At 44.6% G+C, this 15,860-nt stretch overlaps 2 protein-coding genes across 2 annotated transcripts; both read left to right on the top strand.

The window, feature by feature from the left end:
• Nucleotides 1-3,281: 3,281 nt before the first annotated feature.
• LOC135375134 (transcription factor A, mitochondrial-like) lies at nt 3,282-8,631 on the top strand. Its single transcript, XM_064607857.1, has 6 exons — nt 3,282-3,594; nt 3,648-3,721; nt 4,153-4,302; nt 4,371-4,457; nt 5,348-5,404; nt 8,414-8,631. Exons 1-6 carry the CDS (start codon nt 3,417-3,419, stop codon nt 8,594-8,596), a joined length of 729 nt encoding a protein of 242 aa, XP_064463927.1. The 5' UTR covers nt 3,282-3,416; the 3' UTR covers nt 8,597-8,631.
• Nucleotides 8,632-10,112: 1,481 nt separating this feature from the next.
• LOC135375133 (U3 small nucleolar ribonucleoprotein protein IMP3-like) lies at nt 10,113-14,542 on the top strand. The gene is made up of 6 exons (XM_064607856.1): nt 10,113-10,446; nt 10,524-10,631; nt 10,730-10,804; nt 13,701-13,780; nt 13,894-14,018; nt 14,485-14,542. The coding sequence occupies exons 1-6, from the start codon at nt 10,118-10,120 to the stop codon at nt 14,506-14,508; spliced, it is 741 nt and encodes a 246-aa protein (XP_064463926.1). The 5' UTR covers nt 10,113-10,117; the 3' UTR covers nt 14,509-14,542.
• Nucleotides 14,543-15,860: the final 1,318 nt, after the last annotated feature.

Below are 15,860 nucleotides of genomic sequence, written 5' to 3'. Positions count from 1 at the left end.
TGTCATCTTCAACGGAATCTCTACCTTACATGAAACACCGGTGCCACTTACACACGTAAGAATGGGTCACGTCTTCATTACCATAAACAAATTTGGTGAAACGACATTCACTGAGAGCACTTCAACTGCAACACGACACTCTTTGCTACCGGCACTTTACCACCTCAAGGGAGGGATGGGACGAAAGACCTCGTACGTTCACTACCTTTCTTTCTTTTTTTTAGAAGAATGTGAGGTTACCTTCCCAAATGACTGCAGGTGGAATGGATGTAAGCTACGTTGCAGTTCCACGGGGGTGCAGGTTCCACGACGGGCTATCGGGGACTGACTGCGATGGGGCTGAGATGCATCTCGTCTTCTGGTGGCAGGAAGGGGATTTTGGGCAGTTGCCGTTCGGGATAAAATATCCCATCCCAGACGGTGATCTCTGTTTGTAATTGAGGGAGCAGGAGAACACACGTCTGTGTGGCACGATAGCAGAAGACAAACGAGAAACTCGCGTATAGATAGAAGGAAGGAACAGTCAACAGGTGCACCCAGAGGTGGGCAAATGCTCTCACGGTCTTTGCTCTCGCCTCCATTTTTGTCCCAGATGTTTTTCCTCACCTAATCTCATTCTTGGGCAGAACTTCGTTCCTCACCTCAACCTCCTTTTAAAATTATTTTCCTTACCTCACCTCACCATTTTTCGGAACACTTTTTTCTCACTTCACCTTGCCTCATGACATGTTTTTCTGAAAATTTTCCTCACCTCACCTCAACCTTCACTCTAAAGTACCTTCCTCACATCACTTCAGTCATATTCCTAAAATATATTCACCTCATCCCACATCAATCTACTTGTCATAAATTTTTGTACAGCGTTTAACCTTCTAAAGAGAGCTTAAGTAGAGCTTAACCTGTAGAGCGCTTTCACTTCACAATTGCTCTTTTAATTACGGAGTGGCGTCGCTCATAGCCACAATTGCTGCATGGCGCTAACACGCTATCGAAAAAGTATTACAAGCGGGTAGGTGTATATGTTTACGTTGCTTTTGGCTTTTTAGTGTTTCGTTGCGTGATTCCTGACAACAAGTTTGAAATACCCACAACTGAGATTAATTACGCCTTGCTTGGGTCGTCCTTCTTGCAACAAGTACCCACTACGTGTACAATCAGTAAAAATTGGACATACAGTACGTGGGCAGAGAAGTTGCACAAACCAGGCGATTTTGAGCTGTTTGTGTTTCGTATCGGTAAAGCAGGAACGGCTTTTATCGAGTATCTCTCACGCGAGGACGATAATTGAGCTGCGGAAGTCGTTTTCAGGATGGTATGCATCTGTACTTTGAATAACTTGTACAGTTTGCATTTTTGTCTGTTATGACTTTATATTGTCGATCAATGTTATTTAAATAGCGCACATATTCATTTGTAGACTGAATTCGGGGACCTTTTTCAAGGCTTTTGTTTTGAAGAAATCGGGTCGACGTGCTGTTCAGACTACCAGTGACTTATGTGTTGACTTACTAATTAAATTACTTTATGCAGACACAGACCTCTTGTGCTTTTCACCTACCTTTCTTGCCGTACTGAAAGCTCAATGGTTCAACTTGTTTCAATACGAAATATATACTAGTGCTTGCACTTATTGCACTTCAGGTGCCTGTCGTTGCCTCCATTTCTTACATCAGTCTCTGGTGGGGTCACTGGTAGTCACATACTATCGTTCCAGATAATACGTGAAAGCCATCTGCTTACAGACAAAGTTGGCTTTGTTGAAATTTAAACACTCAAAACACACGGAACTATATTGACTTGTTCTTGCGCCTCACATCGTGTATGTGACTCAACTGACTAGTTTGATTGTATTGAGATCTAAGCTTAATACATAAAGCATACATAAGCAATATTCACTTGTATGTGTATCTGATCTGACACGTCTATCATGTATCTGGCTCAATCGAAAGTCTGAAAGTAACGGGCTTACATCGAAGCAAACACATTTTAGTGTAGAGAGCATATGCTCACAGTGCAAAAACAGATCTCCTACTTTTGTAATAAACACAGCTGTTTTCGCTCCACTTCTCAAAAGTTTTTCCTCACTCACCTCACTTCGTCTTTGTCAAAAAATTTACTTCACCTCACCTCAACGTAACTCGAAACGTTCCTCACCTCACCTCAATTTCCCTTTTAGAAATTTTCTCTCACCTCACTACACCTCAATGGGCGCGGTGAGGTGAGGGTGATGTCAGGGCACCCTCACCCTCATTTGCCTTCGTGAGGACGGAGCTGTTTATCGTTTGCATGATCGTTTGTTTCATAGTTATAGCTCATGGCTATAGCTCAGCGGCTCTGCTGATCGCAACGCCGGGACGCGGCGAACCGACAGCAAACTCACGGTCGGCAAACTCACCCTCTCTGTACCCGGAGTAAAGAGCCTCCCGAACTCCCGAACCCCCGAACCAGCGCGCCAGCGCCAGCGCCTCCTCTATTACTCAATGCAACTCAAAGGCCTCTCTCTCCATTCGGTCAGAGGTGCCGGCCGTACTGCGCATGCGTATTAGTTCAGGTTCTCTCGTTTGACGGCGCCACTACCCTACACCACGGTGTGACGTACGCTGACGTCACCTGCGACGCGTGTTCTGCTTGCATCGGCCCATGCATCGGCCGCTCCAGCCGCTTCTTGCTTCCGGATTTGTCCGCTTTGAATGTTTTTGCGTTCAAAGGGGTGGATGTTGGATACCATAACCTACCCTAAACGGTGATTGTGCGTGTCGTGTACCTCCACGCTGTATTTCTCCTCGCTAGCACGCTACAGAGCTTAACGGGCCTGAAGAAAAAGCATGCCATTTGGAAATCAGCGAGAGAATTGCTTGCTGCACACAACGGAATAGTTGGAAGTAGTGTTTGGTTCCCAATCTTTACTCGCAATCACTTTCAACCACTCCTCTCGTAACGCGAGATCCGCAGGCACCTCGTGAAACGATACCCCCGGCTCCTTTTTCTTTGTCCCAGAAGTACAAAATGGCACAAGGAGTACGGCATTTTCCGAAAAGTTCGAAACTATGGTGGGCCACCATATCGAAACTGCGCTTATCACAATCAGACGAGAGCGCATAGCAGACGACAAAGGGTATAGGGAAGTGGCGCCCTTCGCGGGAGAGGGAAGCGACACGGCGCATCGCGCATCTGCGTTTGGGCAGGCAGGAGGCGCTGCCCGAACTGGTGCCGGAAACGGTCTTCCCTGGCAAAACAAAACGTACAAAACTGTGTAAAAGTCATCCTACAATCCAAATCCGATCGAATCCACATTCTTTTTTCCTTTCGTTTTGTCCGTCGGAATCGAAGATTTCTGCGTGTTTCTCGGACACACATTTCACTACGCTTTCAGACACATATTCACATAGTTGGTAAAACTTCTTAATGTTATTGCAATGTCAGTGTTAGTGCTGTCAAGGCCCCTGTGTGGATTGACGAGACAATTTGTTCAATGCCGCTTTCGTGTGGCGAAAAAAGAACGGAAGCCGGTCCGCGTACCTCCAAAGAAGCCCCTAAGTGGATACCAACTGTTCACGAAAGAGTGCTTATCAACGGTTGTGAAAGAGTATCCCGGTAGAGCATTCGTCGTTCACACGCATACAGTTACAAAAATGCTACCATTACAGATATCAAGCTTTCCTCTGAACGGATGAAAATCGCAGCTTCGAGATGGAACGCTACTGACAGTGATACGAAACGAGTAAGATATTCTGCCATAGACAAAGCTTAATACCTGAGGCGATGGCAACGCTACAATGCTACCTATGCTACCTGTGCTACCTGTAATCTATCCTTGGAAGCGCATTCGGGCTAGGGAACATGAGGGTGAACTCCTGCTCCTCGCTGTAAAGTTCCTGCAGAACCCCTTCCGAAATATTTTTCTGGCTACATTGCCGCCCCCAAAGTCCCTGACACCGCGTAAAATATTTGTCAAAATGATCGAGACGCGTCCAAAACAGGCAAACTATTCCGAAGAAACCAGCAGATATGTGTGTCAGGCCACCCTCCCCCTCCGAGATGAAAATTCTGCGCAAATTCCTGCAGAGGAGAGCTGAGGGGCGGAAGGATTTTTCGTCTGCCGCGTTTTCTTCAGGTGTGAAGAAGGGCGTTTCATGGAGCGTCGCATTACAGAAGTACACGGAACTTGCTGAACAAGGAAAGGAGACATACTGCAAAGAGCGAGATGCGTTCATGGCTTCGCTGTCCCAAGAAGAACTGATATTGATCAAGGAATCTGCCTCGGAGAGGCAGGAAGGTCGGCGGCAGCGCAAGTTTCGTGCTGTAAGACGTAACGTTTCGCAAAACCTCTTGTGCAGATGTGAAAGAAAGGGTAAGACAAACTTTTTCAGAAACTTAAGGAGCTGGAAAAACCAAAAGGTCCAAGGACAGCATTCAACTTTTACTGTAAAGTGAAGGCAGGAGACACGCTGATAACGGTGAGTAAAAATTTAGAATTTGAGTGAGAAAAAAATTTAAGCTGCAGAAAAAAAGTTCTCTTTTGGTACGTTTTCTTTCGTCCCCTCGAAATGTTTAAACTGTTTTCACTTATTGCCCTTTTTCTGCAGCCGTTATTTTTTTCAAAACTAGCACACACAGTACACTAGCACATGAAACACACGAAAATTCCTTTATATTTTATTGAGAGAGAAAAATATGATGTGCTGTAAATGCACAGACAATTTTTTTTAAATTGTTACATCTTCTAAGATGCAAACTACCTGTTAAGGAAGTATGCAGCAAAAGAGAATGTGAGCAGAGGTTTGTTTCTTTCTATACTTTTGTGCCAGGTAAATTTGCTGAATTTGCTGAAGTGCAAACTGCACAGTACGTGGTTACAAAACGTATGGGTACCGGAGAACGCTAAGCACGACGGCACTGCACATGCTGCATCCTCTATCCCGGGCCCGGTAAAGCCCGGCCTCCTTTTTATTTACCAGCTCAGGCTCGTACTGAGCACAATAACTTCCTTGGCTTCTTGGCCCATAAACTATAGAGTAAACCCTGAGCTTGTGCAGTGCTCTACTGAGCATTGCATTTGTGTTCATCTAAAATACGAGAAGTCAACTTTCCCAATAAATATTGACTATTGCCTGGTTTAGTCCTATTTTGTTTTTCCTGAGATAAAACCCAATTTTGTCCACCTCCCCTCTTCATTATGCCTATAAATTCTACTTATCTAAGATTTTCTAATCTCTCTCAAGTGCGCTGCTTCAAAAGGAAATGCGCTGAGCATTACTTTATGGTCCTATTTTCTTTTCCGACCTCTGACATCTGTGCTGAATACCATTGACAGTGAACAATTTTTTGCTTTGTGGTCATTTTCCAGGATAAGATTAAGGAAATTGCTGAAAGCTGGAAAGGACTGTCCGAAGAAGAGAAACAAGTGAGAGAAACAACTTAAAATCACACCAAAAAAATTTTTGAGAATCTTTGGTCTAAAGAGGGCAATTTCCACGAGTGACCATGGTGCTTGGTAACTACCAGTACTTACTAGTTACCAGTAGTTAGTACACTTCCAGTAAATTTCAGTGTCAACGATTTAATATGTACTATCTTGGTCAAATTAACAGCTCCTGGCCAAATATAAACATATTGCATAGCGAAGTTTGCAAGTTGCTTGCAAATTTTCCAATTTGCTCGCAAAGAACAGTCCGCAAATCGGCAGCATCACCTGTGTTCGAAATCACGGGCTGCTTTCTTCTCAGCCCGGTCGTAGCAGCTGCCACTGGTGGCCGTGGTTAATATACAGGGTGTTTGCTCTAACGTGTCCAGAAATTTTATTTAAAGCGAGCGACAAAAGAGAAACCTGTTTCTTACTCAAGTAGCAGAAAAGTACCACTTGCTTTTCTTTTATCGCTCGCTTTAAATATAATTTCTGGACACGTTAGAGCAAGCGCCCTGTATACATGGAATATTTTTGCTGTTTGAATGATTTTCAACTTCATATTTCATAGGGCAACTGCCTTATTACAGATGAGCAAATTGAAAAGTGTCATAGGCTTATCAAATATCTTTTCACGGTCGCTTTAAACAAATTTTTGTTTAAATCTGCCACAGTCGCACTGCTGATAGGTGTAGAAACCAGAGCCCATCATGGTGTCACTTCCTCTTGGAGAGTCCTATGAACTATGAAGTTAAAAATGCAAGCGTGTGTACCCAGTGACAACATAAGTCATACACTTGACCCCGCCCCCACACAAGAATCGCTCAGCGCGCGCGAATGTAGTTGCGGCGCGGCCAAGTGGGGACTAGGGCGAGAAAGAGAGCCGGGACTACATCTCGAAGCGGAGGCGTCGTGCAAAGGCTGGTAGCCAATCGCAGGAGCCTTCCACGGATTAGTGTGCGGTCCCAATCGTAGGACCTAAGTTAAGGACACTGACTGTAGTTAGGAAGTGAATTTTTCGGGTTAAACCCCATTCCGCCCGGTTATTCCCCCCCGAACCGACCTCCAACCAATTCGGGTTGAACCAGATTTCTCACCGAATTGCAGTCACTATGAAATCCTCGAGTGACGCTTCAACTGGAGACGAACAAAGGTCGCCATGTGTAACACATGTAAGAATGGGTCACTTACGTTCCCAGAAATATACCCATGTGTGTCAGCACCGTCTATGCCTTTGGGTATTAGCGCTGGTAGGTCACCCAAAAAAAGAAAAAAAAATGGGAAAGGAATTATTAGACAGAGGAGAAACAAAAAAAACGCCCGAAGGCACAATTATAGCCCGATTTCTCCCCGAATTACAGATTTAAAAATGGCGGCCGATTTTTGTCTGTCTGTCTGTCTGACTGTCACATCCCGAAACCCATCCATGAAACTGATACCGCTATGTTTGGCATCGACCGACATTCCACTCGGCTGATTTTTTCGTAAAAAAATTGCTTAGATGTCGGGAAATCAAACTTTAAAGTTCAGCGCTGCTTCCGTCGCTGTAGAGGCCCGGTGGCGGCGTGATATCACTCTCTGTCAAGAGGAGTGACGGGGCGGAGCTCAGTGAAGAAAGGCACCCTCCAGACGCCTGGTAACTCCACGAGGCGCCTGCACGGCCGCGGCATTCCTCTTCTCAAAGCCGTGTTCCGATTGGTTCCTAGGGATTGACGTCTTCTCGTTTCTGCAGAGAGGAAATTTCAGCATATCTTCGACCGCTGGCGTCTTGTTATGTCATGTACTCCATCGAGTAGCAGTCAAACTGTGCTACTATTTTGCGTGGGATTTTCGATACCGTGGTTAGTGGTCCACAAGGAATAAAATGACAGTGTAGTTTCAAAATCGACAGGAACGTTCCAACCGTCCCTCTAGTTTAACCATTTTACATGGGTTTTTTCCTCGTTTTATGAACCTCGATATCCGAATGATGAATGGAATTTCTGGGAACCAACTAGGAGTTGCCCAGCGTTCTTGGTCTCAGTTTATGAACGGATCGTTCCGAGGTCAACAGAAACCTACAATGGGATTATTCCATGGTCTTACGAATGACGGCGAAACGGACGAAACTTTGTCCAGCTATTGGGCACCCTTTTTAAACCCTGGAAATCCGAACAACAAACGGGTTTTCCAGGGGCGCATTAGGGGGACCAAGTGTTCCTAACCTCAATTTATGAATAAGGTGGCCGCAGTCAGCAGGGAAACTGTGGGGTTAGAAGGATTTCAGAGCATACTAGTGACGCAATCCCAACTCTCAAATACTGTTCCATCTGCTCGATAATACTAACCTAACGGAATTTTCGATTTATGAATCACTCGATTTATGAACGATTTTTCAGGAAACCGACGGTGTTCATAAATCGAGGGTTGACTGTACATCTGTACATAGCAGGGGGTCTCAAACTCTGTGCGCCCAGGGAACCCCCGCACATTTGAGGGCACTCTGGAGGAACCCCCACCCAGCTCGCCAGACCTACTTTTGAAAGAACGAAAACAGGATCACGCAAAACTAATAACAGAGCACACAGAAGGGTAGAAAATCCAGCAAACCGATAGGGAAGATGAAGGGAAGTGCCTCGGCATGAGAGCCGCCGATAGTTTGAACGGAGGCTGTTCTTTTATACCACCGAACGAACAATTGAATACACCTGGAACAACCCCAGTGGGGCATTTAGCTGCGACCAGAATGTGCTAGAGCGCCCGCGGGACCCTTGGTGTTGCGGAACCCAGGCGTGGCGGGACTCCTGAGTTTTGCGGAACCCAGTTTCCGGACCCCTGGTACATGACATCGACGTTATCTTGCAAGTAACAAGTTACTCGTGTACATATTTAGTACTCCACTCTGTGAGTTGTTCTTTTTGCCTGGGACTTAGTAACCCATCTGAAACACTTTTTCGAGTATCTTGTTCAAGCCTGCTGTAATGAGAGACATCTGTTTCATTCTGTGCTCCCATGTCTCTTCCCATCCAGGTCTTTATTGTGCAGGCAGAAGAAGACAAAGTGAGATATGAGGAACAGATGGTCGACTGGGAAGCGAAAATGGAAAAATCTGGCCATCACGACATCCTGGAGCAGTTGTACAAAATGAGGCACCCGGCATATTTACGTAGTGCCAAAGAGAACAAGATATTAAACCAGAAGAGGTCAACATGATATGACCGTTACATAAATACAATGTTATAGTATTTACTATGCCACAAGCAATGTCGTTTGTCTCTGTGTTGTGTGTTGGCCTTGTTAGACAACAGGGATGACATGGGAAAATTGGTACCAGTTCATGTTAGGACTTCCTCAGCAAAAAGTAAACCAAGGCCAACACAGAGTTAGGAACCACCAATGTGTTGTCCTTTCCTAACTCTGTGTTGGTCTTCGTGTCCTTTGCTGTGGAAATCCTAACGTTGCTAGACACTTTGATAGGTGTAGTTCATCACATGACACGCACACACTGTACCACAAACCAGAGCGTTGAGGAGTTATACCAGCAATTTTTGTACGTGTACTACACTACATTTTACATTACACAAAATTGGTTTTTGTATTCTTTCAAGTAAGTATTTCGGTGAGTTTCGGTATTCATGGTGTCTTTGTCCTGCAAGCTTATTAGGACCTTTGCAGAAAAGCAAAGCAAAATCGAATGTTTATTGATCCAGCATAATTTTGGTAGGCACAAGTAACATCGGGGCATTATGAGGAAATAGGCCTAGTGCACAAACAAGTATATAGAAGACGAAACGTGAAATCAGCCTGCCAGTGACCAGTGTTTACTGAAGCAGGGTTTCCTGAACCTTGTCCCAATGTTCCACAAACACGATACCGTTGAACTCTGATCAATAAACCTTGAGTGTACCACGGCAGTACTTAACGTACTTGGCATCTCATCGTTGGCGTCGGGACAGAAAATGGGGTCAACGAATGTCTTTGCTGACGTTCATAATAGTGGGTACAGCCAAGAGCGAGCAGCTCTTTTTGTCATCGGTTGTCATAAATGAAAATCCAGCGTAAAAATAAGTAGTCAAATACTGCAATAACAAAATAAAATAAAATTCATTGAAGTCACTAATTTTTTGCTTGTATGACACCCACTGCCACACAGTTGCGTGTAGTTCTACGTTTTCCTTGGATTCATGCTGACGTGACCACGTGGATAGACGGATAATATGCGCCTTGCATTTGCTGAACCATTTTGCCAAGGATCAGCAACAACAACAAATACACTGATGATAATCAATGGGGAAGAAGAAAAAATAAGTGTGGGATGGTTACATGCTTCAGGTGCTCATCTGCATTCTTTCACACGACTGAGCCCAAAGGAAATTGCTGCAGTATGAATCCGCTTGGTGATGATAGATCTGGTGTTGCTGATGTGTTTCCTGCCGTCCTCTTCATATGTCCACGTGGTGTACGTCGTGCTCATGGCCACAGTTGTTTCGCAGTGCAAGCAGAGAAGGAGATAAATGTTCTACAGGTACCGACAAAAAAAGAAATGTAATCAATTGAAAATCTATGAAAGCCTTATAGGAGCGCGTTCCGCGTACATACTTGTGCATTTTCCCAGACAGTATGGTGAACTACAGATAGCTATGTGTCCTGAAAAACGAAACCAGAACCCAAGTCACGTTGGATACGCGTGGAAATAACGTCCAAGCGTCCAACGAAGAGCGCATGTGCGTGCGCATGCTCAGACGACGACTCTGTCGGCTGCATGAAAGTGTTTTCGACGTTCCCGCATGCAACACAAGCACAGCACACGTGTTTTCTAATCGTTTTAATGAACAACTCTGGACATTTGTAAGAGACACAGCATTTGTCGCGTTTTCTGCACTCCATGGTTCGATTCAGCGCCGCTTGAAACCGAGGGTATCTACGATGGTGCGTAAATTGAAGTATCATGAACAGAAGCTGTTGAAGAAAGTTGATTTTATATCATGGGAAGTTGACAACAACCTTCACGAGGTGAAGATGATGAAAAAGTACTTCATTCAGAAGCGGGAAGACTATACTAAGTGAGTAAATCTCGACATTCGGCGCGGCTTTAGACATGAATGTCACAAAACACGTACGTAAATCTTCATTTGTACAGGTACAACAAGCTTTCTAGAAGCATACGGGAGTTAGCGCGGAAGATTAAGGAGCTTGACGCGAAGGATCCATTCAGAGAAAAATCGACGCGGGAATTACTGGAGAAACTGTAAGTAATATACGTTCAAAGGAATAGGTGGTTCTTCCAAATACCGCCTGTGTCTTGAATGTAGGCTCACTTCAGTCTCAATATTTTTCACACCACAGCCACTCGATGGGTCTGATCACAACGAAGGAGAACTTGGAACTGTGTGATCGCGTAACAGCAAGTTCGTTTTGCAGGTGCGTATATGTACATTGTTCCAAGCGAAATAGTGATGAAGCATTTGAATATTAATGAAACATAAGTAAGCAGCATTGGTAATCAAATACGTGACATTATTGCATCGCGAATATTGCGTACTCTGGCCTCCCCTGTGCAGTGAGGTCAACATGTGACCTTGCTACGATGTGCAGCAGGCTGGTAACAAGCAGTCAGATACAGAGAGAGAGAGGCATTAGAACTGGAAGCAGCAACCTACAAGTGCAAAGACAAGTTGTTGCTATGGAAACGACAACCTGGAAAACAGGACCTAGAAACAACATCTACTTGAAAACCTGAAAAACAGACAGGGCGTAGTCAGAGTGGTTTTTGAGGGGGTTCTACCCCCGCCCCCAATATCGTACATTTGCTAACGCATTTGGGAGACGAAAAACGAGGTTGATATCTTCACCCACATGTAAAGTTTTCATGGAACCCCTCCTGAAAATGTAGTTCTGGCTACCGCAATATGCAAGTATTATCAGCCTAGACATAACATCCCCGAAGGAAACACTAAAAGAAAATTCCCAACCCGATCTTTCCCAGTCACCATTCTCGCGGATCACCATAGAAATCTTAAGGAGTATGCTATTAAGAAACCTCAGTAACTGGGAAGTACGCGCGAGGATAGCGCCATATTGAGCAGCTACGGTTGCTGCGGCGCATGCAAAAAAAAAAAAAGAATCCAGTTTGCACACATGCAAAAAAGGTTTTTGGAGCAGTAACACACAGCCCTAATCCAGGAAACCCTAAGATTTGAAAGAAAGAAAAACAGACACGAAGAAACAGGTACATCCCGGATGCCACATGGGGACGCGGTCTCTGCCACTGCCTGGCTGCCTCGACCAGCCTTAGCTACAAGCCTGGATAAGGGCGGACAGTGACAAAATCCGTAGCCAACGGAAGCAGCGGAGCAAGCATTGCCAACAGTTTTCGGAACTGCGCCACCTTTCACGGGCTAAAAATATGCGACGTTTCCTCGGCTGATTCAATATGGTTGCCTTCGAGAGCGCATACATTGAGAGAAGGAAGAACCCCGTTCAAGCTCTGTGCTCTCCTCCGATCCTCCTCCCTGCCTTTCCTTCTAGCCAGGTAACCAGGAAGAGGGACGTTGGTCCATGTGGCGTCTTTCAACACCAACACGTTCTTACGCAACAGTCAATCCTACTTACAGTTGCTCACGTAGATGAAGCATACAGTCAAACTCCTTTATAGCGAACACCTTTTTAACGAAAATACCACTACAGCGAATTTTTTTGCAGTCCCGCTGGAACCCTATAGGTCCAATAATGAACATCCTTTTTAACGAAAATACCTTTACTGCAATTTTTTTACAGCGAATTTTTTTGCAGTCCCGCTGGAACCCTATAGGTCCAATAATGAACATCCTTTTTAACGAAAATACCTTTACTGCAATTTTTTTTTTCTGTCCCCTGAGTTTCGTTGTAAAGGAGTTTGACTGTACTGTGCTAGCCTCTCCGTGAAATCGTTTATCCGCAGATATTTCGCAGAAAGTATCTAATCACTGTTTTCAGTGATGTGTAACGACTTAAAAGTCTAATTATGTTCCTTTCTCGTACCTCAAACACGATGTAGGACCCCGTTAAAGGGACTGGCACATCCGGAAACCCACCTGTGAAACCGATACCACTACGTTCGGCCTCGGCCGACAATTTAGCCGGCAAATTTTTTCATCCGAAAAGTGCTTAGATATTAATGAAACGAATTTTAAGGGTCAGTGGTGCTTCCACGGCCGCAGAAGCTCCCGTGGTGTGGTGTCACTCTGTAGTGGAGGAGTGAGAGAGTAGTGCCCAGAGGGGGACGGCCACGGCATTGCTTTTCTCAAGGTCACGCCCTCATTGGTTCTTGGGGAGCGACGTTTTCTCCTTTATCCCGAGAGGGAATTCCAGGATGCCCTCAATATCCCTCGTATGCTCTTGTCATGTACTCCTTCTGATAACAGTCGAACTACAGCAGTATTTCGTGTGGGATTTTTGATACCGTGGTCAGTTGTCCAGGAAAAATAAAGTGACACTGTAGTTCCGAGACCGTCGCTGTAAAGACTTATGAGAAAATTTACGCAAAAAACATCATCATCTGGGATCCTGGCGTTGTACCGATTGAAGTGTGCTCTTGGCTTAACGGACACTGTGGGGAAGATGTGATTCAAAAGTGTAAATCGACACAGTACCTGCCTAGTGTTGGCACCTTTCTGAGTGCAAAATACCGGCTGAGGGGGAGGAGGTGGGATAGAGGGAAGGGAGGAAATGTTTGCGGGAAAGGGAAGGTGGGTGAGGGGTGGAGAGTATACAGAGAGAGAGAAAGAAAGAACGAGCGTACTCGCTCAAGACAACAATGATAATAATAATGAATAGAGGGTTTTAGCAGACCGTTGATAAGGTGACTTGCGTCGAACCGTATCAACCGGAACCAATCAGTGAATAAGATTATGAGTCACGTACAACTGCGATTGGTTCCGATAGGCAAGTTAACCTTATCAACGGTATACTAAAACTCACTATTAACTAAGAGAACGACTGGTGACTACGGAGTTGGGTCTGTGCTTCAGATTTATTCAAGCTGTAGTGGAATGTTGAAAGGAAAACCCCGTAAAAACCCTGTAAAAACCCCTATGAAAGGTGTCGAGCCACAAATACCGGCAAAAGGCTTCCGGTATCAGCTTCCTACCGGCAACTGGCAGAGCGAGCAAATAACCGGCCCTGACGGTATAACACCGGCCTGGTGGCAACCCTATACCTGCCCCTTGTTTGCGACATAGAAAGTGTCTTGCCCATTCATGCACGTTAACCATGGTTTCGTGCACGCATAGCACTACATATGTTGAAAAGGATGCGTCTTTTGTTGTTTTTCTCAAAGGCGAAGACTTCCCGTGATCATGGTACGAAATCAGATGGCTCAGCAGCTCAAGATGGCCACCCAGTTTGTCGAGCAAGGGCGTATCCTTTTCTCCTGCACACGTCCACAAAGTGCCGTGGACAGAAGTCACTTGAATTCAGTGATGATTCCAGAGTGGTACAGCATTACGTATTTGTCCTTAGCAACGCGACAGATGTTCGTATTGGACCTGATCTGGTCACTGACCCCGCGTTTTTGGTGTCGCGGCAACTGGAAGACTTTGTCACGTGGGTGGACTCCTCAGCCATACGAAAACATGTGGCTGAGTACAACGATATGGTACGTACTCTGTGATGGTCCTTGTTGATATCTTCGGGGTGTTTCACGTAACTTGAAACACGCTTGCAATAAAAAACGTGCGCTAAGCCAGTGTGAAACCAGCGGGATTCGTTTGGCAGCCCCCTGGAGCGAGTACGAATTTTTTTGTATTGCCCATAATTAATCAATTGAGATAACTTACGTAATTAATTAAATATTGAATTGGAAAAAAGTAAGGAAGTCGTAAGCTGCCCTCAGAAAATCTGGGACTCTAGTGTGCCGCAATAGTAGCCCCTGAATAATTAATCAAAATTAATTAATTAGGAGCATTACAAAAAATATCCTCACTCATTTAAAAAAAAGCATTGATGCAGGTTGCTTGAAACACTCCATACACCTCTGTTGTGCTCTATACCAAATGTCTAGAATTAGAAGAAATAAATGCGCACTGTGGCATGACTTTCAAATTTCTTTCTTTATTTTTCAGAGGGATGATTATGACCTGCTGTAAATAGCGAATATAATAAATTGTGCACATAATTCCATTTTACAAATTCCTGAGCTATGGTAGACATCCTTGGATACACAAGTGTAGACATGCGGTCACAAGATATCCGAAGAGTACCGAAAATCTGTCTCTACGAGGCCTCTTCAGTTGACCTCATCTGCAGATAGACGAGGCCAAGATGTGGCATGTGGCCTTTGTGGAACCGAGGCGTGTGCGCATTTTTATATACTGTAAACGCATTTTTATTCGCGATGTATTAATTTTTGCAAATCGTGCATTCAGTCATTTGCGAAATTGTTCGCAAATATTTAATTTGTCGATTCAAGTGCTGTTGCCTTTCGCAGTATAAACACCAAGCTGTGCTCGCGAGTACAATTTTTCGTGATTTTTCAAAAGTCGCGAAATTCGCAAAAATTAATACATTGTGAATAAAAATATTTTTACAGTACTTCTTCCTCTGTGATGACGTCAGTGCTGTACGAGGAGGCCAAAATATTCTCAGCACATAAGGTTTGTCGTGTGTTAGCTCGGGTTATGTTATCCGATTTTCTCCCCCTCGGGTATCATTCCAGTTTAGCATGAACTTTGTTAGCCATGGCCTATGAATGTTTACATTTTTGTTAGCCACATTTCCGATGGCATACCACGACAGGTGGGTCCAGAGCTGTGAACTATGTGGAGTGCGTTTACTTCCTCAATCGATTTTTGTGGCAGACCAACAGCTGCAACAGCGTGAAGCCGTCTGTCTAGAAGCAGTCGGGCACTTTTCACAACAGAGAATAGAAGGGCATGTCAACAGAGCGTTCAACAATGGTGATAGTTGGGTAACATTCATCATGATAAGCGCAAAGGAAAAAAAAAAAAGCCCATCCTTCTTTGTGCTTATCCAAGATGAACAGAACATAATGTCATGTCGTGGTGGTGGTATAATGTAATGTGATGAAAAGAAAGCAATGTCTGCCTGATTGGAAATTGTGAACGATAATGTAATGACAAAAACATATAAGTAGTGACACGCGTTGTCAGTGCCCATTTGCATTCAGTAATTGCTTTTTGCAGTGTTTGATGATGGTAAGTCTGCCAGTGAGTTCGGGGAAATAAGGCCGTTGTGTAACCATGCGCGACGGCAAACACATAGCACCGCATATGTAACCTATATAACCATATAACTACCGTAACACCGTAGGTGTAAATTAACCCGACAGAGATGTGTGACCCACTAAGTTAAACGCATAAGAGGTGCTAGCGATTGCTAGCACTCCTTGGCTTCACGGTTGCGTGTTCGAATTTTAATTTGAGCATTTTAGGGGACCCGCATTCAGCTGGGTTTGAGTTTCAGTTTCGATATAGCTGAT

Source organism: Ornithodoros turicata, unplaced genomic scaffold, assembly GCF_037126465.1.
Source record: "Ornithodoros turicata isolate Travis unplaced genomic scaffold, ASM3712646v1 ctg00000829.1, whole genome shotgun sequence".
NCBI classification, from domain to species: domain Eukaryota; kingdom Metazoa; phylum Arthropoda; class Arachnida; order Ixodida; family Argasidae; genus Ornithodoros; species Ornithodoros turicata.
This window is presented reverse-complemented; position numbering and strand designations above follow the sequence as displayed.